The sequence below is a fragment of the Tetrao urogallus genome, assembly GCF_951394365.1.
Source record: "Tetrao urogallus genome assembly, chromosome: 19".
NCBI classification, from domain to species: Eukaryota; Metazoa; Chordata; class Aves; order Galliformes; family Phasianidae; genus Tetrao; species Tetrao urogallus.
Window position 1 is genome coordinate 7,577,660 of NC_136832.1, and position 24,816 is coordinate 7,602,475.

Genomic DNA, 24,816 nt, shown 5'->3' on the forward strand with positions numbered 1-24,816 from the left:
TTTTCCCCCTTTTGTCTGCAGCCGTACTCGCGTTTCAACCCTTTAAGAGCATCCTTTGCCTTACAGCTTATCAGGGTCTGCCCTTCAGCCGGCTTCATTCCAACGCCCTTAGAGCCACCAGGTAACCTTGCTGGAACGCCTGGCTCGCTCTGGGTTGCAGCTGCAGGAGTCTGGTCCAGCTGGAGCAGCGATGCTGTGGTGGCTGGAGAGCTTTAGTAGGGCCAGCTTCTGCTCCACCTAATGGCTCTTGCTGCAAAGAGCTTTGAGCTTTCCTAATGAACCTCCTAATAGGACATCAACTAATTTAGATGAGGGAGGAGTCGGGTCTGGACTCTTGATGATGTCGACTAACAGACTTTGGAGGGTTTTTTTTTTTTTTTAGCATCTATCCAAGTTTTTTTTTCGGGTTGTCTTTCAACCCAGATTGTTTGTTTCATTTTCATTTTAGCCAGTTTTCTGTGTGCGTGGAGGAATAAAACGTTTGTGCTGGTTCTCAGATGCGGATCCATCAATAGCTCCAAAGAAAGAGGGAAGAAACCCAGGAGGGAAGGTTTCCAGAGCAAACAGAGAAATCGCAATGCCCAAAGTGACACGAACTGAACTGCCTCTGAGCACTGCCCTTCCAGCTCACTTTTTCCCATATTTCAACAGATGATGTCACACAAAAAATGTAACCCACAGACAAAGTTGGAGTCTGTCAATGCTTTCACAAATGCCTGTAAAGTTGGATTGGGTTTTTGGGTGAAAACTTTTGGAAGCAGCAGTTTCCTTTAGTGGTGAAGAAGTGTAATAAGAATACATGGCGTGCTCTTTAGAAGAAATAAAAATGCTGGAAATTATGAAGTGTCCTGTTACCATCTGTTGCTTCTCTCCTTGGCTCTTTCCCAGCCATCTAGAATGAGCTAAAAAATCATCTTAATGCAGCCAATTAGAAGCCTTTTGTTTAATATTTTGCCAATTGAATGTGTTGATATCGTTTTACAAGGAGAAATATGACTTGAAGTTTGGCACCGATGGAAGCTCTGATTTCCAGTGTGAAACCTGGACTGTGCTGTCTCTGTCCTGCCAGGTTGGAATGGGGCTTGAGCTTAAAAGCACCCCAGCTGTTGGCCATGCTCTGTCCAGAGGATGCAGAGAGGCATTCAGCTCAGGTCATCTGTTCTCCTTCCTTGTGAGCTGGGCTCAAGACTAAAACCCTTGTAGACCGTTCTCTTCGAGGCTCACCCCCCTGCTGTGCTGGATGCTCAGCTGGTTGCTCACCCGCCCTTAGAGGAGTTGGTTGCATTGGTTCCTATCAAATGTAATGGGGACTTCGGTTCTTCAGCCCGCAGCGTTGCTGCGTTGCCTGGGCAATGATTCAGTTGGGGATTGGAGAAATCCCACTTCGTGATGACCATAATGACCAGAGGGCCGTTGGGGTGTAACTTTCTTAAGACAAACTGCTGAATGGCTGCTGGTTTTGTGGGTGTCCTCCTGCCTGCTGGCGTCGCTGTGTCAGATCTCCAGTGCCGGTGCCTCCTTTGTAAAATGTCTGTTTTTATAACCAAGAGCAATCCAACAAACACAAGCAGTGCTACTCCAGGTGCTTGCTGATGATCTGCCTAAGAACAGATAGTGAGGAACTGCCCAAGGGATGTGCCTTCTGGTACTGTCCACTACCTCTTACGTTTTGTTGCTGAAGGAGATGGACTTCTCAGGTTTTCTCTCTAAAAGATAGAGCTGTTCTAACAGGGAGGTTCAGTATCTCCTCATTACCAGAAATCTCATCACCGTGTTGTGAGAGTGTGCTGATATCTCCAACTTTTGGGTAGTGATGCAGCACTGGGGTTCCTGCTCTGAGCTCTCCCAGCTCTGCCATGGGATGCTGATGGGGAGCAGAGCAGCTCAGCTTCCTCCAGCTCTCACAGAGCTCTGCATGCCTTGGCCTTGGGGTTGAAGGGTAAGTTCTTATGACTGCTTTGAATCACATATAGATCCTTTAAGCCACAGCAAACCATGCTTAAAATGAAGGCGGCGCTGCTGTAGCATACTGCTAATGCAGAGGCATTAGTGCAAAGTGCCATTTGTAGATGCATCTTCAGGTAATCTGAGTTCTGTCTGGACTTAGAAATAAATCCGTGGAAGTACTTTCCAGGAAACGGTTCTTCAGTCTGAATTTTTCTTACCTGCAGCAGAAAAGCAAATAGGCCATTGAATTTGACAGTTTCTTTTTCTACTTTCCTTTACGGAGTCTTATGCCCTGATTCCTCAGCTGGCTGCTGGCTTGTTCTTGTGTTAGAGATGGGATGCTCTGCCTATACTGTAGTTTGGATGCAGGGATGCCCAGGTCTGATTTGAGAAGAGCAGCTGCATTTTGTGCTTGTGTTTTGTTATGGGGTGAATTGACTTTGAAGTTGTGGCAGAAATGCTAAGTCAGGGCTTGAAGCAGTGATTGAGCACCTGGTGGGAAGGCAGGGCCAACCCAGGGCAGCTCAGGTGTATTCAATGCCCTGAGTGACCAGAAGGGCTGGAGCCAGGATCCACCCCTGCCCAGACCTCACTTAAGGGTTGGCAGTGGAGGTGAGGGCTTCTTGTTAGAGATCCCTGCATACCTGAGGCCTTTTGAAGGTAAGCAGCTCTTTTCCTTCATTTCTGCGCCCATGCTTGTTGCATTTGAGCAAGTCCTTATTTGCTGCAGCCTGGGACCTTGCTGCTTTGCTGCCATTGCTGCACTTTTCACTGTGTTACAGAAGTAATGCTCTCTATGAATGGGGAATTAACTGTTGTGTTACAAGTGTAAATTTGGCACTTCAGCCCATGTACACATGCACCCACGTCTGCTCGCCTGGTTTGTTTAGCAGGAGGTTTACTTGAAAGCAGTGGTTCTATAACATTATTTCAAGAAAAATTATTTGGGTTTTGTTTGAAGAAAATCAATTCTTCAGTATGAATATTTTGAAACATGGAAGTTATGCTTTAAAACAAAGGAATGGTTTGGGAAATGCAACAGAAGCGAACCACAATGCACCTCAAACTCTGCACACGTGGAAGAAGATTTCCCCCACTCCTGTTGTGTTTCGATCCGGGTTTCTATTCACATATGCAGAATAGCCCTTCTGCTGACACAGGCCTGGTAGTGACTGCAGATACTTTGAATGCTGAGGCCTTTCAGTCATTTGCTGACATTGGGTCAGATTTAATACTTTCAGTATTTGTCCAGCAATGTGCATGTGAGTGTGCTCCTGCAGTGTGGCTGGGAAGTTTGCTGCTTTCCCTGTGCCGTCTGCTGATGCTGTTGGCTTTCAGCTTCTTTAGAACAGCAGAATTGGGCTGAGTTGTGCAGGTTGCTCTGCACTTGGTTGTGTTCTGGAACTGGGCTGCTTGGTGTCTCTTTTGGCTCTCATCCCTGCTTGGATTTGTTTGGGGTTGTGACCTCTGCAGCCCTTGTATGGAGCTGTCAGGAAGGTTCTGACTCCCTGCTGATGGGAGGATGGCTTTCTGAGAAGGCCTTGGGGGATTTTTGGAACAGAAAAGCCTTCCTGGGAGCACGGTTCTGTGCCTTCTGGAGGAAGCCTCATGTCCACAGCAGTGCATGCTTGCTCAAGAGGCTGCTGGATCCTCCTCCTGCAAGCTGCAGCCTGGTTCTGATGTAATATCAAAGGTTTTTGCCTTGCTAGCTGGGCAGGAGCTGGTGGGGTATGTGCTGAGTTTGCAAAAGGGCAGTTTTTCTTAAAATAAACTTGAAACCTTTGTGCAAAATGAACAAATTGAGAAAATCCCATTATGGGAAGAGTGACCAAGCCCAGAAAAAAAAAAAAAAAGAAAAAAAAAAAATGAAGTTAAGATATGAAAGAATGGAAAAATGGTTACGAATCTGATGTGATGTGGAAAAAACCTGAGGTTGGCAATGTGGTGTAATTTGCCACCGGGTTACTGCTGGCAAATGTCGTGGCTGTTGAAGTGAGCTGGGTGAACCATCCCAATGATGCCGTGGTTTCTCTGCGGATACGTCTGGAAAATCTTTAGAACTAAAATAAACGGAGGAGCTGCACAAAAGGCATTTTTGAGGTCGGTTGCTCTGAGTCTGGGCTCTTCCTCTCTGCAGAAGCCAACAGGATTCTTAGCATCGGTTGGAAGCCTTCGCAGTGTTCAGATGTTCTCTTCTTGAAAGTAGGAAAATGACATTGATGTGCTTACAGTGCTGGGGTTTTTCTTCAGGACTGTGTAATAAATGGGAAAGAAAAGGGTGGTTTAGGGGTTGAATGTAAGGAGTGAGTTACGCTGGGGATGGTTCCCAAGTTCTGCTGCACACCTCCTGGCTTTTGGGCACATCCCTGTGACATCAGCTGCTTTAAGGACGCTATGAAGCATTGTCCAGAAATGAAATCTGATGCAGGTTAGAGAGGCTATCAGGCAGCTACAGGTGGTTTGGTTTACTGATGAAAGCCCTTTGGGAGCTGGAGGGATGCAGATGGAGGTGGGCTGCTGGATGCTCCAGCTGGGTGTTGGTGTTGGGTGCTGTGTGTTAACCCTGCGCTGTGATGCAGGTCAGGTGTGCTGCTGTCAGTTTGTCAGCTGGCTTTTTCAGGTAGTTGCATTTGGTTGTTTTGCTGATGTAATCGAGTGTATTGCTATGGAATGCTCTGCCCCTATGCCAGCACTGGGCTGTCTTCATCCCCAGTGGGTTTGGTGTGAGTTATCCTGAGGTCCCTTCCAACCCAAGCCATTTGAAGTCTCCCATTTCTCATGCTGCCTTTCTTCTGATGCTCTGCCCACTGAACCTGAAGCAGCAGGAAAAAGGCCAAGCCGTAGTCCTGCTGTGCTCAGGGACATCTTCTCACTCATCTGAGCAATATCTGGGTCTCACCTAAAGCAGCTGGTCACCCTGTTTGGATGAGATGTGTTTCAGAGGCTGCCTGCTCTCCCAAGGAAGCAGCATCTTGGTGAAGATCTGAGTGATGGTCTGGCTTAAATGCAGCTAAATGTTTGTTAGCTTGAGGTGACCCTGGATGCCATCCCTGCCTGCATCAAGCTGTGCATCCGCAGCCAGGGAGATGCTAATTCTTTCAGAGTAAATAAAGTAAGTTGTTGTTGTTTTTTTCTTTTCCCTGGCTCAGCTTTTAAGCAAACTGCTGAAAGCCCTTTTCTCTCTTTGCCTCTCTGCACTTCACCGCTACAGCTTGCACGAGGGATGGGGGAAGTTTTGCAGCTCTGCTGGAAACGCTGCAAGAAGTCAATAGGGGGGAAACTCCCAGAGAGGGGGGTGACCCAGGGGTCTGCTGGAGTCCCTGCTTCAGGAGGCTGGCAGGAAGTTTTAGTGACCAAATTTAGTTCCATTGACATGTCAGCTGGAGCTGCTATTTTGTGTGTGTGTGGACATACAGGAAAGCTGTGCTGCAGCTGAGAGCTGCTCGTGTGTCCTCTCGGAGAGCCCCACTGGCCCCTCTTCCTCCTCCGTTCCTCCCTCCACCCCCTCTTCTGTTTCCAAGACAATACTTCAGTAAGAATTTGTTGCAGCTGAATTCCTGGAGGTGACGCTGCCAGTTTCCCAGGATCTCTTGCACTCGTGCAGCTTTTTACACCGTGCTTTTTGGCAGTGAGGCACGAGCCCCTGCAGCTGCACCCCTCTTCTGTGCTGCAAGAAGTGATGAGTTTGGGTCAGTCTTTGAGGGGGCTCATCCTCAGTGCTCTGGAATGAGATGCACACCCCTGTGTGCTCATCTGCTGCAGGGTAGAGATTTGGTCTGAGGGCTGCAGTTCACCGTCTGAATAATGAATGCATTGTTTGTATGCCCTTATTTCCAGCTTGCACCATTAAAAGTGAATAGAAAGGTCAAGGAGATGAGTCACAGTGAATACAAGTGTCATTCTGCTTAGAAGAAATGGAAAAAAAGGAGCTTCCAAGCCAGGTGTTTCAGCTGGTGCCAAGCAGCTCTGTTTCACTGTACTTTCAGAGTTACAAGCCCAAATCTCAGCTGAAATCTGAAATGTTCAAGCACCTAAATGTTAGCAGGGTCTGGGGCTGGGATTTGGCAGCTGTGATTGCCAGGGATGCTGACACCGATTGCTGATGCAGGCTGTGCACAGAAAGCCCAAATAATATCCTCCAAGTACTCTTGTGGCTGCCCTGCTGCTGCAGTTTCTTTGCAAAACGAAGAACTGGAACTGGTAGTAAGCTGCTGTTCCTCCTTGTATACCTGGATGAAAAGACCACTTCCATATTGGTGTGGTAACCCCTAATACTTGAGCTGCTTTTCTCCTGGATTGAGGCTAGCAGTGCTAAGGTGCCACCCTGACACAGCATCTTTTGTGCTGTGCTGGCAAGAAATGGTGCAGACCTCGAGCAGTGTTTCCTGATGTGGTTGGTGCACCATTTTGGGGTGTCCTGGTGGAAAGGGGCTGCAAAAGCAGCACAGGGTGGTGGGATGTATGAGCCTGCCCTATAGCTTGCCACCGTCCCCTTCCCCCTGGCCCTAGCAAAGGCTTAGTTATAAAATAAACTCTTAATTTCCTGCTCCCAAAGCCTCTTTCTGCAAGCCCCAGGCAGCTGGTTAACCATGCTGGCTGGGCACTGAGAGTCAAACTGTGGCTCTGTGGGTTGCACTTATGGAGGGGGAAGTGGTGAGTGGTGGGTGGGTTAATGCCCTGTGGGTGGGATAGGATGGGAGGGTTGGTCAGAATTTTCCTTCTACTGATACTGCTGAGACAGTCTCGATAAAAACAGCAGTGATGGCCACAAGAAGTTGGTTCCAGAGTTGTTAATGCTCTTCTTGGTGGGCTAGGATTGAAATCATGGACCCTTGTGCCATTCTTTGTGCGGCTGAAATGCCCTGCTTTGGGAGCATCAGCGGCTTGGTTAATTGCTTGGCACTGTACAAACCATTTTACTTTGCCTGCATAATGCAAGGTGATTTCCAGGAACAGCTTTTGGAAGTTTGCCGCTGTAGGTTTTGTCCAAGCTGGCTGAAAGCTCCGCCCAAATTCCATTGGCTGTCAGATGATTGGGATCCTGGACTCTTTCACTACTGATGGGACGGTTTGGTCTCCAGATGCAGGAAGGAGCTGTGAGCTGGGCCTGGTTTGTGCATTGCAGCCTTGGCTCTGACGAGTTGCTGCGACGTGGAAGCTGGAGATTTCTGCAGATAGATGGGGAGAATTTCCCCTCAGCGATGTGAGGCTCTGTCCCATAAGCATCGCTGTTCCCTGGCTGCGGGCTGCTCAGTGTCTCAGCTTGGAAAGCTGTCGATTCCTTGAAGGATAAGAGGCTCTCGCCTGCAGCACTGTGGCTGCAGATGCTTTTCTTAACGAGGCTGATGTTATTTGTCTCCCGATCCCTTTGGGTTTTCTGCTTCTTGTAACAAGGGAGGGCAGATCACAAAGAATCCCCTTGTTGTTTCTGTGATCTAAAAGCGAGGTGAGGGTGGGAGGAGGAAGCGCCTTTCATCCTTGTCGCTGCCTTTGGCACAGGCAGGAGATCGCTCATATAGGAACACTGCTAGGAATGTTCTCTTGTAAGGCTTTGCAGGGATCAGGAGAGGCATATTATCACGTCTTGTACACTTTGGGAGAAAGTCCCTCTCTCAAATGTTTAAATTAAAACAATCTGTCTTTCTGCAACTGTTGGATGCTTTCCCTGCTGACCTCAGGAGCTGGGACTGGGAGGAGCAAACTGTGCAGTGTTTGTAGCTCCAGCTCCTTTAGAAACTTCACTTCTGGTTCCCTCCAGGATGCAGAGCAAGACAACAATAAAGGCCATATCTGCACTGGAGACATCAGTTTTCCCACTGCTCTCATGTAATCAACAAGAGCTGTGTCAGGAAGCAGTTGTTGTCTTGCAAGGCTGTGGATGGAAGGAAGGCAGCAGCACTCAGTCCCTGACGGAGCTGGTCCAGAGGATGACAGCATTCATGCTTGGGTTGGGATTCCATCTGGAGAAATGCAGTGTGAATTCTGTCCTTGGAGATGAGGTTCTTATAAAACATGAGTGCGCAAAGATCTTTGGGTTCTTCATCCAAAGTTAGTTTAAAAATTTGTGCCAATAAACTTAGAGGTGCTCCAAGACTTTCAGCTCATGCTAGAATTGATGTGTTCTGACTGTTCAGAGTAACTGAGCAACCCAGCGCCCTTCCCTGTCTGCAGCTCCCTGCTCTGCAGCCTTGGCCGGACGAGCTGGGGCCCTCCTTGCCCTGGGGACACATCCCAAATAAAAGCACTACTGAAATGGGCATGAGTCCTGCAAGCCCAGAAATAGCTGAGTCCAAGCTGCCTGAGCAGAGCTGCCTGCTGCAGGGTATGGATGGGGTGAAGGGGGAGGGTTAGGGATGAAGCTGAAACATCTGAACTTGGGGGGGTGTGAATTCCACCACATCTTTGCTCCAGGTTGTGTTGCCTCTAAGGAGCCTGGATGGGATTTGGGCCCTGCATACCTGCCCCTCTTGCTGTGCTGTGGGTAGTTAACTTGATTACTACTGATGGTGACGAAATGCAGATTCTTACAGTAAATCTCTGTCAGTGATATGATGGCTGAAAATATGTGGATGGAATGGTGTGGAGCTGCTTTGTGGAGGGTCAGGTGGGGGTCGGGGAAAGGTTTTGCTCCAAAGGTGGAACACGTGGAACAACGGCTGGAGCTCAGGGAGCATTGGAACACTGCTCTCAGCTATAGGGTTGGTGTTTGGGTGGTGCTGTGTGGAGTGGGGGTTGGACTCGGTGATCCCTGTGGGTCCCTTCCAACTTGGGATGCTCAGCAGTTCTGTGAAGGGCTCTGGTTCATGCCTGTGAGATCACCCTACAGCTACAGACTTGAGCTTGAAGCTTCCAGGAATTCAGCTGCATGGGAGTCCAGCTGTTACGAATCACCAGGTATCTTTTAGGGTGTAGCTGCCTTGGGATCACTTGAAAATCCCAACCTCTGAAGCTCTATGAAACAGATCCTCCTCTGCTGAGGTCCACATCTGCAGGTGTGTTCCAAGTAATACATGTGGGGCAGATGCATTCCAATACCTTTCTTTCCATTTTAGTGAGCAGTGCACGACAGCGCGATGGGGGCTGTTAGAGCAGGCAGGTATGTCACGCCTGTGCAGCATCAGTTGACACAGGATTAAATAAGGCATGTGGAAAATTCTTCTAGGAAGTAAAGCGTAGTGAGAAATAATCACCAGGGAGCTGGGGAGGTGAAATAACCTGCTCCAGACAAGCAGCAGTCCTCGTCTGTGCCCTTGGAGATCCGCCAAGTGATGGATCAGCACTTCGGGAGGAAGCGGCGTACTTGGCGCGAGCGAAGCTTGCGGGTCTGTGAGAGCATCCTGCTGAGGGAGCAGCTCTGGTGTTGCACTCAGAGATGTCTCATCAAGTGCGAAGTGTCTCGGTGAGCAAAAGGATGTGAGACAGGGAGTTATTTGATAAGGCAAGGTGTTTGTACCTTTTGGAATCTTCTGTGCCTGTCCTGGTGGCTTTTGGCTGCAATGGGCAGAAGGCTGAAAGGAGCCAGGATGGCACAGCGAAGAACAGAGTCCTTTCCAAGCCCTTGTGGGTTTGGGGTCTTGTATGCAGCTAATACATCTTAGGGTATCTGTCAAACTGAATGGCTCTCCCTTGAAAACCTCAGGGTATTTCCGAAGATTTATTGAAGGGAGGAACGTACTGTGACCCCTTTGCACTTTAGCAAGGATAAAAATTTGTTTTCCCATAGCTATGGAAAGTCTGTCCTCCCTTTGAGTAATAAATGATGGCACATCCAATGTGTGCAGATTGCTTTTAAGCTGTTCCTTATACCCCCATATGAGGTACCTCGTACAAAGCTCATTTTCTTGACGGAGAGAATATCAAGCATATTCCATGTACAGATCAATCTTCTCAAAATATGCTGATAACTCTCCTTGACATTTTCCCTGTCTCCAGTTCCCCAAATATTTCCTTACCTCATGTGGCTGCTTCTACAACTCAACACGCCTCTTGCTCATTTGTGTGACGAGTTGCTCTAGCCTGCTCTGCTTGTCTGCATGAATTGCTGCCTTGATGTGTAATTTACCTTCTCTCTCCATATACATGTAAAGAAAAAATAGCAAACATTCCTTATACACATTCACGAATGGATGCACAAGTGATTGGAAGTGTCAGCACGCGCTTTTCCAGATGGTGGAAGCATGTTCATTTATTTCAAATGTCAAACTCAATGAAATTAATTACTCCCAGACTTAACTGAAGCGATGGGGAGATTCTTGTCTCAGTTCCTCGGCGTGGGGTGAGGTTGCATGCACTAAAGAAGCAGCAGCATTCAGGAGGTGGAATGCAGTTGCTGGGCTGACTCTGAGCACTGCTGTTGTTGTCCTGTTGTGGTTGCAGGGCTGCTGTCCTGGTGCTTGCTCTGGCATCTCGCTGCACTCCTGCAAGCTCTGGCATCTGGATTTACCCTTTATCTTTGGTTCTTCTGCTCTGCTGTCAAAGGATGCTGCTGGGTTTTTTTTGTTGTTTGGCTGTTGTGAATTTTATTCTTTCTTTTGCAGCATTCCTTGGAGTTTGCAGGCTTCTTGGGGGCAGTGGTTGAGGAAGTCCCTACTAGCTGGGCAGGACTGTAGAGCAATAACTCTGGTTGGCCAAGTTCCAGGTGTGAATGCTTGATTTGAACATGGAAAGACTGAATTCCAGCTTAGCAATCCTGAATGAGAGCTGTGGGCTCTCTGCACCTCCAGAACCCAGGCTGGGCGTAGGGAAATCCGTGCCACAACCAAAGATGAGGTTTGTTTCTTGCTGTTTTGTCACACCCATGGTCTGCTGGCATCGTGGCTGTTGTGTTTTTGGGAACTGTGCAGAACTGCAGGGTGCTGCCTGGTGTTTCATGCAGGCGCTGGTTCAGATGCAGAGCTGAAAGGCTTTGCTCGGATCCTTAGGCACAACACTGCGGGTCTGTCTTAAGAGTTCTGTTTCCTCCCTGCATTTTGCCCCCAGAAGAGCCTGTTCTTGTAAGGGATCTTAATGCCTTGCACTTCTGGCACTCTTATTCCTTCTTTCAGATGGAGCTTCTGTAAGCCAGTCATTGGTTTGCCACTTACCTTAGGGAATAGGCTGTTATCAGAGAATTTCTGACGATGGCTAATTTAGGATTAATCTGTTTTTAACCTCGTGGTCTCCATGCCTTTAAGCCCCTTATCTGGGCCTAACTCCATCTTCCTTAGTGGCCACTTCTTCCAGTCTCTCCCAGCACTATCTGTGAAGCCTCCCTTGCCCACCATACCCAGAAAAATAAACAGCCAGGGCTCCTCTTGCCCTCTATTGTCTCTCTCTTTTGTATTAAGTACAGTAATGCCTCTGAGCTACCCTGGGGCTTCTTCGTTCCCATGCTTCCCCATCCCTCTTACAAAGGACCTCTTTTCTCCCTGTGTTCTGAGTGTTGTGGCTCTGCAAATGTGCCAGCGACCCTTTGCTCCGTATGAAAATAGCCCCTGCCTTTTTGTAGCTGTCACTTATTCTTGTGCCTGTAATTAGACTTGATCCTGCCTGTATTATTCCCCTTGACCCTTCTCTTCTTACCGCAGCGAGTATGTTTTTGAACATGCTTTCAGCTCCCTTTCTACCTGCGTGTATCCAACTGTGCTGGCTCACACAAGTCTTCTTTGCACTGAGCTGGAAGTTTAATTGCAAGACTGCAAGCTTTCCCAAATCTTTCCCACTTGTGTGTTGTAAGACTCCCCCGGGATGTGGCTGCACGCTCGTAGTTCAGATTGTTGTTCCATATGCTGTTGCCTAAAACTGGTGGCTATTCGTGTGGCTCCCTCAAACATCCACCTCTGTGGGTATTCAAATGCTGCTGTTGGCATTGAGTTTGAGGTAACGTCTTCATTCTGGTTGGTGGCTTGTTGGGGATCAGAGGTGCAACAGCTGCTTTTTGCAGACAGTGTCTGCAAGCAGGCTGCCTCGTTTGCCTGGGATCCTGTTAGGCTGCTGAGGGGCAGTGAGGCAGGCAGGTTGGGTGCTTGCAGGTTGGCCGACATCATCGGAAGGGGGGCAGTGGGAGGGCTGTGGGGCTGAGGCAGGTTCTCCTGCATGTGTTGGGGTGGGATGTTAAGATGTGTTTGGGGCTGAGTAGCAGTGGCAAGAAATGCAATGTAAAGCCAAATAAGCACGTGCTTAACAGCTACTCTCTAACATAGGTGATAAAAGGGAAGTTTATTGGTTGGTCAAGTCAGTAATGTCCAGTGCTTGTAGTGGAAGATGAACTGTCTCCATTTGTCACTGATTGCTGTGACTTTGCCCATGGACACTTCTATTATTCTGCTTTTGATAAAGGAAGAAAATAAATTCAGCAAGCACAGTGAGCCCTTAAAGCAAACAAAAAGGGCAGTGCCGATGTAAATATATTGCATTACAGAGGAAATCATGTAAAATTAGCTTATCAAGTCAGGGTATTCTATGCAGGTGGAAAACCTGATGCACAAACTGCATCTTGCTTAGAGCTCAGGGTGCTGGCGGTGCCGGTAGTGGTTATCATAGCTTGCTTTGGGTGCTCTGCCTGCTGTGATTGCATTTCTTACCATCATGCAAATGGTGCTTGCTGTGCTGTGCTCTTCTACAAGTGTACGTTTTGATTACCTGCCTCCTAGGGATGGATTCTGCCAGCTTTATCACCTTGCCTTAAGTAAATTGCTGCTGAACATATTGGGGTTGTTTGAAAGCAGTGTAATGTACTGTTCCTTGGTGGGAATAAGACATGGAAGAATTGTGGGGAGCATATGGCTGTGCCAGGCATCCATAGCAAACCTCAGCTCTGCTGAGCCACGTTGTGTACAAAGCTGGAATTTTGTTTCCCTTTGGAGAATTCTGTTGTCTGATGGAAAACCTGTCCTTCGTTGTTACCAAATGTCAGAACAAGACAGGGAGCCCTCGCTCACAGTGCTTTCCCTGTGTGGGGAGCACTGTGCTGTGGGTCCAAGCACTTTACTCACAAGTTGGTTGCTAGCAGTCAAGGTGCCAGCTCTCTGCAGAGCTGTATGTATTGGGATATGGAAAGCATCTTTACGATGATGATGATGAGAGGCAGCTTGAGAAAATGTGTCCTGCAGGCAGAGCTGCCCACGTGCAACCCTCTTTTCTTACCTGCTGTAACGAAATCTTCAGCTGCTTTCATTCATTAGATGGGGGAGAGTTGAGCAGAGGAAAATATTTCAGCTGCAAAACGTATCCTGCAACCTATAGCTTGTGATATGAAAGGAAGTCCTTGTGCTTGCTTTAAGCTATCAAATGTGGCTGCAAGGAAACTACTGCTGGGCTGTGTGTGTTTTTAGCAGTAACAGGACTTTGGTTTTGAAGAAATCCGTTTGGAAACAGGGTCTTCAAGTATGGTTGAATTCATATTTGAGAGTGTTTTGCTAGAGAAGCTTTATTGGTGCCTTGGGACTGGTTCGTGGGAAGGTTACCCAACATTTATCTGCCATTTTACTAGCAGGGAACACTAATTGCTTTCTTGCTGAAGCTAAATGGGCTCACAGTGAGTCAGGTTCTCCTTATGAGTGTGAATAGAGGGTCACCTTTGCACTGGGCTCCCCTAGAGCATCTCCAGGAGGTTTGTGTTGGGCTGAGCAACTGGTGACCAGGCACTGATCCCTGTTGGAAGAAGCTTCCAAAGAAAGTGTGCTGGGTTTGAGGTCCTCACATCTATCCTGGGGGTGGAAAGATCAATGGGATGGAGTGAGAAATTTCCTTTCTTACTGTTCCAGCTTAGCTTGGTGGTCCCAGATAGCTTCATTTCTGTTCTCTCTGCTGCGTTCTCTTGGATTGTCTTGCTTCCAGTAACTGGAATCCCAGCCCTAAAGGCCTCGTGAGCACAATAAAACTGAGGAAAGCAGAGGAGAAAGCTACTGAGGAAGTGAATTATGTATTTCAGCCATCCGTTGTCAGCTGGTGGTGTGCATGTGGCAGTGAGGAGGGGGAGGTGAGAGGGTGAACCTGAGCTTCTTGTGATGAAAACAGGTTGTGCCCAAAGGCAGGACTGTGCCCTGGTCCTTTAAAGGGGTTCAGGAGGAACTGGTATGAGGAGCCTGTGTGTGTGCATGGATTGCAGTGCATCTCCAGCTGTATGGCTGGGGATGGGGCACAGGAATGCCTCAATCTCCTGGCTGCCCCTTGCTGCACAGGGAATGGCTCTTCTTATCTTCTGCTTCATCGGTCTACTTGAAACCTTGCCTTAAAACTGGCCTGTGTGCATTTTATTCCTGGTAAAGGCCACTGTGGGTACTTTGGCGTGCATTTATCTTGATTTTCTGTGCTAAATGGATTACTTGTAGCCCTGTTATGCCTATATGCTACTGTAGGACTTCAGAATTAAAGCTCGTTTTGCTGGGCAAGCTGCGTGTGTTCAGTGCAAGACTGGGCTGAGAAGTGAAGGCAGAGATGAGCAGAGCTTGCAGCGGGCGTTGTGGATGTCATTGGCCTCTAATTATTTGGTTAATGCCGAAGTAACAATAATAAAAAGCTTTATTTAAAGCAAACAAATGTGAATAATTATGTAAATATTGGTCTGGGCCAGCGTTAGAGTCCTGGGAAAGCTTTTTGGATGGTTATCTTGGATGCTTCTTTCAGCTTTTACAGTAGAATATGTCAATTGAGATACTATCTTTGGGTCTGAATTCTCCTTCGTGTTTAACGGAAGACCTGAGGAGTAATTTCAGTTGCTAAATGCAGCAGATATTTCCTTAAGCAGTGAATGCACAAATCAGTGTAATCAGATTTAATGGAAAATATCTGAAAGGGGGAAAAACTGTGCAGACCCACATAAATCATGGTCACTGCTACGGAATGTCATCGTGGCCCTTGTGGGTTTCCAGCAAATGCAGCTGTGATCTCGTGGGGATGCTGTTACACGATGAGCAAAACCTCATCAGTTCTGCAGGGCTCCTGAAGGAGCAGTGAGATTTGTGATGGCTCCTTTGCTGTCTCCAAGGGTTTGTCTCCCACCACACACAGGTAGGGGGAGGCTCATGAGTGGTAATTAGCTGCTATTTGCCTCCTGATTGCTGTTTGTAATGGAGCTGCTGCTCCGAGGGAGTTAATGGGTTGGCTGGGTTGGCTTTCTCGGGTCAGAGATCGGAAAGGGCAGTGGAGGCCAAACACCAGTTTCTTGATATCACACTAATGCCATTTGATGTGCTCAGCTGATGGGAATAAAACCCCTTCCAACCTTTGCCTGGACTGGGAAGCTGTGGTGTGGAGGAATCCTGCTCATCTCAGAATGCTTTGACTGCAAAACCTCCCCCGACCTGCTGTTACTTAATTTGGGCAGCAGGGAAATACGTAATGTGCGTACGATTTTTGATTTGGGAAGGAATGGAATTGGAAAGGAATGGAAGCTGAGTGTTGTGTTTGGATGAGCCTCTCTTTCTGTGCATGTTTGGATGTGGGCAGCTGATATATTATTCTAACGGGTCCATAAAACCTTCCAGTGGTCTGAAGTAAAACGATGCTCATTCCCCATTGGAAGTAGCAGATGTTGGATCAGGAATGGGATCTGGATAAGAGTGGGTTGGAACTGAGAGCACCATGATGAGGTGGCCGCGTAAGCAGTCGATTTCTCTCTACCCTGAGGGCATCCAGACTGCTGTGGTTGCTGAGAACTGATGAACTCACGGCTGTGGGTCTGTGGCTAACTGGAAAACAAGCATTAGAAATGGTTTTAATGAAGGGAAGCAGGTATTGGAAACGTGCCTTCCAACTACATTTCTGGGGAGAATCAGATATTAAGCAAATGCAAAGGTTTTATTGACTCGAGCATCTGAAAGGAAGAATTGCTTTTATATTTATTTCCAAAATATCCAAGTAAACATTAGTGCTGAAAATAATTCAGCATTGAGCTTTAAAAAAAAAAAATAAAATAAAAATCAATAGCATATTTGAAAATCAAAATTATTTAAACTCGATTCCATCAACTTTATGGACAGCAAAGCATCCGCAGTGCATGAAAATGAGTCTTCAGTGGTTGCTCTGGAAGCACTGCAGCCACCCGTGCCTGGAGGAAACCTCTCTGTGGTTTCATTCCCCTTTTAAGTGGCTGATGTGATGCTCTGGTGATGCAATGCCAGTCACTGACCCACCTGCAGCTGCAGCGTGGTGGAAGCAATTGTAATTAGGTGGTTTGTGTGTGTTAATGTCTTTAATTAGGCTCGTGGTTGGGTAATCTGCTTGAAGGACTGCGAAATGTTTAAGGGCTGTGCTGGCTATAGGGGGCAGCAGAAAAGGTGGTTTGGAGTGGTGGATGTTCAAACTTTGTCCATTTGTTCTCTGTCCCTCTTGCACACGCGGTGAGGTGGTCAGTGCATGAAATAAAGCCAGGGTTGTTCCTTTGCAGGAAAACTGCCTGTTTCTGTCTGGAAAGTTTTGAGTGAGATCTCACACAGAGGGGATCAGTGGCCTCAATCCATGTCTCCATGGTTTCAAACAAGGTGATGCCCTTGTTCTGGGTTCAGCGCCAAGTTGGTTTGACAGCAAAGAGAGGAAGCAAGGTGTTCTCTGCCGTGAGCTCCAGCATCTTGGAATGGATGGGCAGCCCTGGCGGCTGCTGATGTGCGATGCCAATGCTCTGAGAGGTTATGATTGCAGGGCTTTTTTTTTGTGTATTATTCTCCTCTGCCCCTTCTGGGAGATGTGCATGCCAACTTCTTTGTTCCTTGCAGGAGGAACAATTCTGCAGCGCATTAAAACCGATTGCAAAACTTCTGACTTAAACGCGCTGTTGGATCGAGCCCTAATTGAAGACTGTAAAGAGCATTAATTAGTTGATCATTATGAAGTGCTTTGAAAATGCAAATGTTGTCCAAGTGCCAGAGTGTCTGGAAACACATCACGCTTCTTAGAGTGGGGACAAAGCGCTGTGATTTCTTTCCCCCCTGCAGCACACCTGCATGGGGCTCTGTGCTGCCTGCAGCTGGCTGAGCTGTGAGCACAGGGCAGTGTGGGGAGCTGGGCAGACAGCCATGACCCCTCAGCACCACCTGGAAAATAACAAGTGCTTAGGCAAATGAGAATATTTTGCTTGAAACCGTTCTTAGCCTGAAGTGAGACTTGTGGCTTGGTTGGGTCACGAAATGGTGACAGTGGAGTGGGACTTGGAGGTCTCCGAGTGATGCTGGTGGCTGCAGACCCCTGTTCCGCATGTGCAGTCCTGTGCTTGAGCAGCCAGCTGTGCCTTCATTGGAACAGCTTGATGTCAGAGGGGTGCTGCCATGGATGGGGAGTCCTCCCTGCTGTGAGCTGTGCTGTGGTTGGGTGTATACAGAGCTGCTGGTCTTCCCTGCTTACCATGGGGACAAAAAAGGTTCTGTGCAGAGAGGGGACAGCTCTCGCATCAGTTATTTCCCTGCCTCAATCCAGAAAACATCTCTGCAGTACCCACAGAGCTGCTTTCCAAAAGGCTGTGCTCAGGTGGATGGCGGAGCCTAAGGGTGAGGTTTCTATCCCTGCTGGTCCATCTGCACGTGTGCCCACAGCACTGCAGCAATCTTCAGCCTTACAGGGACTCAGGTGGTTTTCTTTTTGTATAAAGAACCCAGATAATTTCAGGGGGATGAAGAGAAAGGGTATCTGTACTTCTGCACCTCACTTACATCCATTCATGGCTGGCATTCAGACTCTGCTCCCAGAACTGAGCTCTAAGAACACTGTTAATCATTCAGAAGATGAAGTCATGCACGGTCACGGTTTCCGTCTGCAGATCTGCTGAGTGTTTGTGGCTCTAATAACTTGGGAAGTTTCAGAGTCCATTCACCCTCACTGCTTCTAAAGGGCAAGGCTCCTGCCAGCAACCAAACTGCTGCTGGAAAGCTTCCCAAAATGTCACAGTGACTCAGAACACCATCCAAGCAGTGGGGAAAGGGGAAGGTTCCCCCTGGATGCAATGCTGCTCTTGTCATCCTCCTTTCTCAGGAAAGTCTGAAACAATCCATCCTTTGGAACGAATGGGGATATTTGCTTGTCTTGAATGGGGATTTTCCCCGGAATCTTCAGTGCTTGCCTGTTAGCTGTGAATTGCCCTTAAGTTCTGCGTGGCATTTGCAGCAAAGATTTTCTGCGTGGTTTAATCGTATTCTGCGGAGGGAAAGGCTGCTCCTTGCTGCTGACACCACGGCTTTGTGAGGAACCCAAACGACTGATTATTTCGAAAGCAATTATTTATGCTCAAAGGGACAAAGATTATTTGATCTGTCGGATTTTAGCGTAGCCCTTGCAGAGCTGCTTCAGTGTCAGTTCTGGGTTTCCTTCTGTCCCTTTTGGGATTATACATAACGATCTTTCGAATCCGGCTTGGCATAATGGTTTCCTTTGTTCACAGTTGGGACTATTTGGGCCTTTACAAACCCCATAAGGGGATGATGTGAGTCACTGGTGAAATATTCAGCAATCTACAGCAATGCAAATTGACACAGATCTGTTGCAGTTATTGGAACCAAGATGATGTGCACCAGATGAGTACCCGACCCTGTTTGTAGACGGCCTTTTTTTGCCATATTATGCCCCTTCCTAGGGAACAAACTTCACAGCTTCAGCCCTGCGGTTTAGACTCCCCAATTGTCCTTCTTCAAATGCCTTTCCTTTGTCCAAATGTCATTGCGTTTTACTGGGCTGCTGCCATGCTGAAGAATTCAAGGGGCTAATAGCTCAGTCCAAAGGATGCTTGAACAGTGGCAACTAGAGCTTAATGTTATTGTTTATATTGCCTTAGCCTCTGCCACCTTGTTTGTTTAGTTAATTATCCAAGGGCTGGAGCTAAAAATTCAGTGGTGGTGTGCAGTGAATATATGTTGAGATTCTCCAGGTGTGGACTGCATGTTGCTCAGGGAAGCAGTTTGATTCCCATCTGCATTTAGCTCTCTTTTGGATCTCGGTGCAGGAGCCCTTACCTGCTGGTGCTTGAATAATTCTTGCTATAATCTTACATATTGATGTCAATCTTTGGGCAGTGGCTTGAGAGCAAGCAAACCCCCAGTGAAGTGGGCACCTTTCTTACTGAAGGCTGTGCTGAAGGGCAGCATTAACTCACAGCTCGGGAGCTTTTGGGCTTCTGTTGGAAATCGTTTTTTCCTTTAAAGGCAGGCAATGATCTCTCCATCTCTTCCCAGGGGTGTGTTTTTGCTGTGCGTTCAGGCAGCCCTGCGGAACCTTCCCTGTCTGTTTGAGGAGATAAGAGATATGGTGTTGTTCTGCATAGTGCTGTTTGTGCAAGATGTATTGGCACTATTAGCTGGGGGGAAGATGATAATAATGTCATATTTGTCATCTGAGTACCTGGAAATCCTTACGAAATGATGTCTTGTAACCTCCTCAAAACAGATGCTGGTGATTTTGAGGCTTAAAGATGAGAGAAACGAGATGGGAATGTTAAGGAGCAGTCTGTCTGGCGTCAGTGGACCTTGTTTCCTTGAAGCTAGGGAGCTTCACATCTACCTTACATCCCCCAATTTGCCTGGTGCTCACTGGCTCAGCCAAGGTGCTGTGTGTGACCAGCAGCACATCTGGGTGCAGCAGCTGGATCTGCCCATGCTTGGGGCCCCGTGCTGCTCCTGGAGGTGGTGATGGGCATCCAGGGCAACTCAGGTGCAGGAAAGACAGGGAGACTTAAGCTAAGGTGCAGGGTAACAGCAGTGCATCTCCTCCCTTTTTCTATTACAATTCTTTCCACTTTTCTCTGAGGCTCGGGGATCTTCTCAAAGAGATGCTGCTTTGGAAATAATCCTCGTTCACCTTAGTGCTGCTACTTGCTGAAGGTGGAGACTTGTGGTTTCTCTTAATTGTCTGTTGGCATAGAAGGGCTTTCCTTCCCAGTGAGCCTGAGTCGTTAGCAAAGTGACACTTGGATACAAACACCCAGACTGCTGGGTCATTATGTGATGAGAGAGTTGCAGAGGGCACCTGGAATCAGTCAGGAACATGAATGCCTATTCATTCTTCAGCTTGTGACCTTGACTCTTTGGCAATGGTTGCACGTAAGCTGTAGTATGACTCAGTGCTGTGTCGTGAAGTCCTGAAAGTCTTTGGATGCCCTTTGGCTGCTGAGAAACCAAATACAGAGGAATGGTTCTCCACCACGGCGGGTTGGTGACCCCTTTTCCAGATGCTCAAATGTCGCAATTTTTACACTAATACAAAAATACATTGGCTGTGCAGAATTGATGCATTTCAGGGTATTGGAGGGGAATATTTTCACTTAGAAGGATGTTATAAAGCAAAAGGGTGAAGAAAGGGTGTTTTCTTGACTCCTGCACTTTGACCATGCTGTCAGCCAGCACTGAACAAGCTCTGGATGTACTTTAAGATGGAGATAGTACATAGTGAATGGGGAAGTCTTTCTTAAACCTGCTCTTAGACACTCTTGTCCATAAGAAGGCACCTGCACTGCCACACACACAGCCATGACAGCTGTGTGTGTGTGTGCAGATTTCCCTCATTTAAACTACTGTATTAAAGCCTGTTCAGTTTTTGCTCCACTGAGGTGGACTGTGGGGGGACCCTGGGGTCTGGGGACCCTGTGACCATTTCAGTGATGAGCAAAAGGAGCTTGGAAAAGCAGATCTCTTTTCAGCCATAGCAAACTTTGCTGTAGCATCCTTACTGGAAAATGCATAGAGATCTGTGAATGGGAAAAGGTCAGTCTGGATGCTGGCTCATGGAGTTTATCAAGTGCTGTGGGTACAGCTGACATTGCAGCACCATTGCTCTGATTGGGGGAGTTTAACTACTGCAGATTCCCTTGGGGATAAGGGTTTGATGAACTGCAGTGAAAAATGATGGGAGGGAGTTGTTTTGAGTCTTGTGACACGTTGTTAGGTAACCTTTCAGACACTGGGGCTGCAGATACCCCCAAGTAACGTATAAGCAACTTGTGTATCCTGACACTCAGCCAAGTGCTTTGGGGAGTGGGGTGAGCAGAGGAATGCTGAAGAAGTTCAGCTTCTGCAGGTAAACACAAAACAAGATGCTTTGGCCAGGGGAGATGAAACATGGGAGAGCCTGGGCTTGCTATCAAACCTGGTGAGAAAGCAGCACAAACTGAGGAAAGCTCGGTGCAGGTTAGCAGCTTGGTGGAATCGGATCTGACAGCTCACTCTCTGCTGCTTTGCATTGTGGAGGGTGGTATTATAAACCTAATACCAGCTGCCTCTATGCCAGGCTTTAGCATGTAATTAAATCATTACAAACCTGATTAACACACGTATTAGTCTTGTGGTTTAAGCCCTGAGTAGACACAGAGGAATTAGGGATTTCATTCCTACTCTCACCACTGTGTGCTCAGCACAGGGTCCTTCATCTCTGCCCTGTGCAGAACAAGGAGTGATGCTCTGTTGTCTCATCACAGGGCGTCCCACGCTGTCGGGTGCTGCTTTTGGGGCTCTCTGAAGCCCAGGAAAGCCCCAGTTTGGATCTGACTGTGGGTATTTGTCATTTGCTGCTTTGCCTTCTGGGTTTTTGGCCATCCTCCTCTGGTGCAGCAGGGGCAGAGCTGCTGCCTTCCTTGGGCAGCCCTGTGCATCTCAGGTGAAAGAATGATCCAGTGTGTAACGTGGCATAGTAATGGTATTCATAAAACAGCAAAAAAAAAAAAGCTTTCATGAAGCAACGACTAATTGAGTTCTCGGATGCAGGCCAAGCCCAGTGCAAGCTTGTAAGAAATACCTTGCAAGGCCAGTCCTGGTCAGCCTGGGCTCTGTCCTTCTGGAGTGATTCCGTCAGAGCTCCACGCAAGAGATTGCAGTGTTTGAATTTGGCTGAAGGGGAAATAAATAACTGGTTAACTGGGCACAAACAGCAGTTGCTCCTGTGTGAATCCCAGCTTTCTGGGTAGCGCTGGAGGATTCTGTGCTGCTGAACTGCTCCTCAGAGCAGTGCTGGAGTGCAGTGGGAATGGGCTGAGGACTTCGGTTGGCTTTTTGCCTCTCTGGGAATGAGCAGAGGTGACACGCACACATCTGACCCATGGTTTTCCACTCCTGTTTGCTGATGTGATTCACAGTCTGCATTCTGCTGCTTGGGCAGCACCCAGGTTGTTGCTGTTAGACTTGAACATCTCGCTTTGAGCTCATCCGTCATAGTTAGAGAAGGACGGAGAGTCTTCCAAACGAAGATGAATTGCGCGTTGTGTTGGGAGCCTGAGAGCTGCGTGGGGCAGCAGGCACTGAAATCATCCTCCAGAAAGGAGGAGCGCAGCACGGAGTGCCACGATGGAGGGTGAGGGTGGGTGGGAGAGCTCCGAGCAGCAGCTGGAGGCCTGGGAGGCGATGTGATTCTGCTAATGCATACAGCCAGCAAAATGTGCTGCTGGTGCCTTCGTGCTGCTCTTCCTCTCTGTACGCTGCACAGTTATAGCAGCGCGATGAGCTCGGCTCCAAATCCCCTGCAGCCGCCTGGGGAGCGCGGCTGATGTCAGGAGTCTGGAATTCGCATCCCCTCCCCCTGCCTCTGCCTTTTTCCCCTCTTCTCCATAAATAAGTTCTGGAGGTGGCTGGGAGCTGGCTGATCTGAATCTCCCGGAGCACAGGGAGGGGGCTGGAAGCAGAGCTGGAGAACAAGCAGTTGAGTCGCTTAAAGGCGGCTTGTGCTGTGCGCATGCAGGAATCTCTGCGTGAAACAAAGCTTGGTCGAAGGCAGTGGGAAGATCCAAGCTGTAAAGGCAGCTTAGACAAATGTCATCCATATTCTGTGTCTAACAAGAATGAGAGACGAGGAAACGTTACAGCTGCGTGCTGCTCGGGCCAGGCGCTCTCAGCTGGTTTATTATCTGCAGCGTTGACTCGGATCTGCCATATGTTTGTAATCTCTCAGTTGAGGACCCAATTTCTCAGGATTACGGAAACTTTTTAAAGCTGCCTAAAAATGTACATGACTTTTCCATGCAAATATTAGGCAGATCATCTTGGTAACCAAAGCTTTTTGTGCTGTAAAAGATCTGCTCGTCGTATTTCTTTCCGTTGCTGTTTTTTGTGTGTGTTCAATGCTGATGTGTGTGCTGTAGCCTTCCCCACAGATGCAATCAGTAGGACAGGCTCTTGGGATGTTCTCCTGTAACTCCTTTTCTCTGGTCTTTCTACTGAGTGCTTAAGCCCACGATGAGGCCCTTTTTTCATTATTCTTATTTTTCCCTCCCTTGGAAACTTTCTCCTGTTGTTATCTTCCTGTCTTCTTGGAGATCGTTTATTTTTTCATTACTTTTTGCCATGTTGGTGATGGGGATGCCGTGTGCCTCCATGGCCGTTGCAGTAATGGGATGCTTGGGACACAGGTGGGAGCTGGGGCCCAGGAGGATTGGCTGGGATATTGCAAATGTCAGAGTGCCCAATGTTTGGCTGCCCTTGAGCTCTGAGTGATGTCTCTCTTCAGGGAAAATAATGGATCATGGGGCAAATGAATACAGCTGTGATGTATTGTGCAGGCAGGGCTAGATGAAGCTGTCGTGCACGCGTTTGCTTTGGGTGCTGCCATGGGTTTGCTGAGTTGGGCGGTTCGTCTTTCTGACAGCATTTTGCTGCAAGTATCAGATCGGGATTCAAAACAATTTATTGCAAGCATTTAAAGTTGGGTCTGGTTACTGCACTTCTGGAGATGCCATCTCTCCCAGTGTGAGCAAGACCAGATGAGGAAGCTAACGAGATGGAACACTCACGTGACTGAATCACTAGAGACCTCAATAACTGGAGGTGACTGGAGCCTGCTGTGTGGGTGCGCTGGGTGTGAGAACCTCTCCTTTACATACACATAGGTTTTCCTGCTGCCCTGTAAAGTCATGAGCCTGGTGGATAAGGACAGGGAGGGCTGAGGCCAGGAGCTTTTTGCTTCACACTGTTAGTGCCTGTGTGCTTGCTTCAGGGCATGCTCAGCTGAAGGCTCGTGCCATGCCCTGAATTCCCACAGAAACCAGAATGTGCTTTTTTGGAAAGCCAGCGTATAACTCGACTTTTCCCCTTCCATCAAACTTGTGTTTTGCTGCGTGCACGTGTGTGTATGTTTTGTGCAGCAGTCAACACAAGGCAATGCTTGCCAAAGGGAAAATCTCCTTTCCTTGCCCCAGGCAGGACTGGGTGCTGCACACAGAATCCTCTGAGCAAGCCTGCAGGAGCAGGACCAGCACTGACACATCACACTGGGATGATTCTGCCACAGCTCGCTTGTAACCCTAAGCATGGCCGTGGGTTTACCTGTTATTCCAGCTGGTGTGAATTGCCCTGTGCTTGTTTCTCATGGTACAAGTGTGTAATCCTTAGGGATGCTCACTCTGGTACTTGCTTTAAAACTTATTTTTCTTTACATCGACTAACTTAAGAGTAAAAGGTTTGCCTCAGCATGCTTCTGGCCCTGTTGCCTGTTAATTCTTGTTCTCTGCTTTTCTTTTTGCAGCTGAACCTGCAGACCTCTTGAAGGTATTAGATTTTCACAATTTACCTGATGGTATCACAAGAACAACAGGGTTTTGCACAAGCAGAAGATCTTCAAAAGAAGCAGACGTTGCTTACAGAGTAACAAAAGATGCTCAGCTCAGTGCACCGACAAAGCAGCTGTATCCTGGTAAGTCTGCAGCTTTTTGTGTTAGCTATTTAGAAATACCTGATCCTTTTCTCAGCTTCTCCAGACACACACAAGGCACTACACACTTCCTATTCTCTATGCATGTTCCCTTGGCAGAGAATGAGTGATTCTGCTATTTTTGGGGTGGGTTGCAAGCTTGCAACCATCAAACGCAGCAGTAAGTCCTTTTGTCATCGCGTTTGCATGTAGTGACAGGTTTCATCGAGGGAGATGTGGCCAATGTCTCCACGTATGTTCTCTCCTATATTAGAAAGTTTGTGCTCTCATTATCACACAGTG

The 24,816-nt window shown here is 47.9% G+C and overlaps 1 protein-coding gene across 1 annotated transcript in view; it reads left to right on the forward strand.

Moving 5' to 3' along the window:
• The window catches only part of COL5A1 (collagen type V alpha 1 chain), a gene marked incomplete at both ends in the record, with an annotated part of 124,897 nt that overhangs the window by 1,657 nt on the left and 98,424 nt on the right, over nt 1–24,816 (forward strand). Inside the window, one exon of the mRNA XM_079544550.1 lies at nt 24,349–24,516. Within this exon, the coding sequence (XP_079400676.1) occupies nt 24,349–24,516 (168 nt within the window). The remainder of the gene's footprint in view (nt 1–24,348; nt 24,517–24,816) is intronic.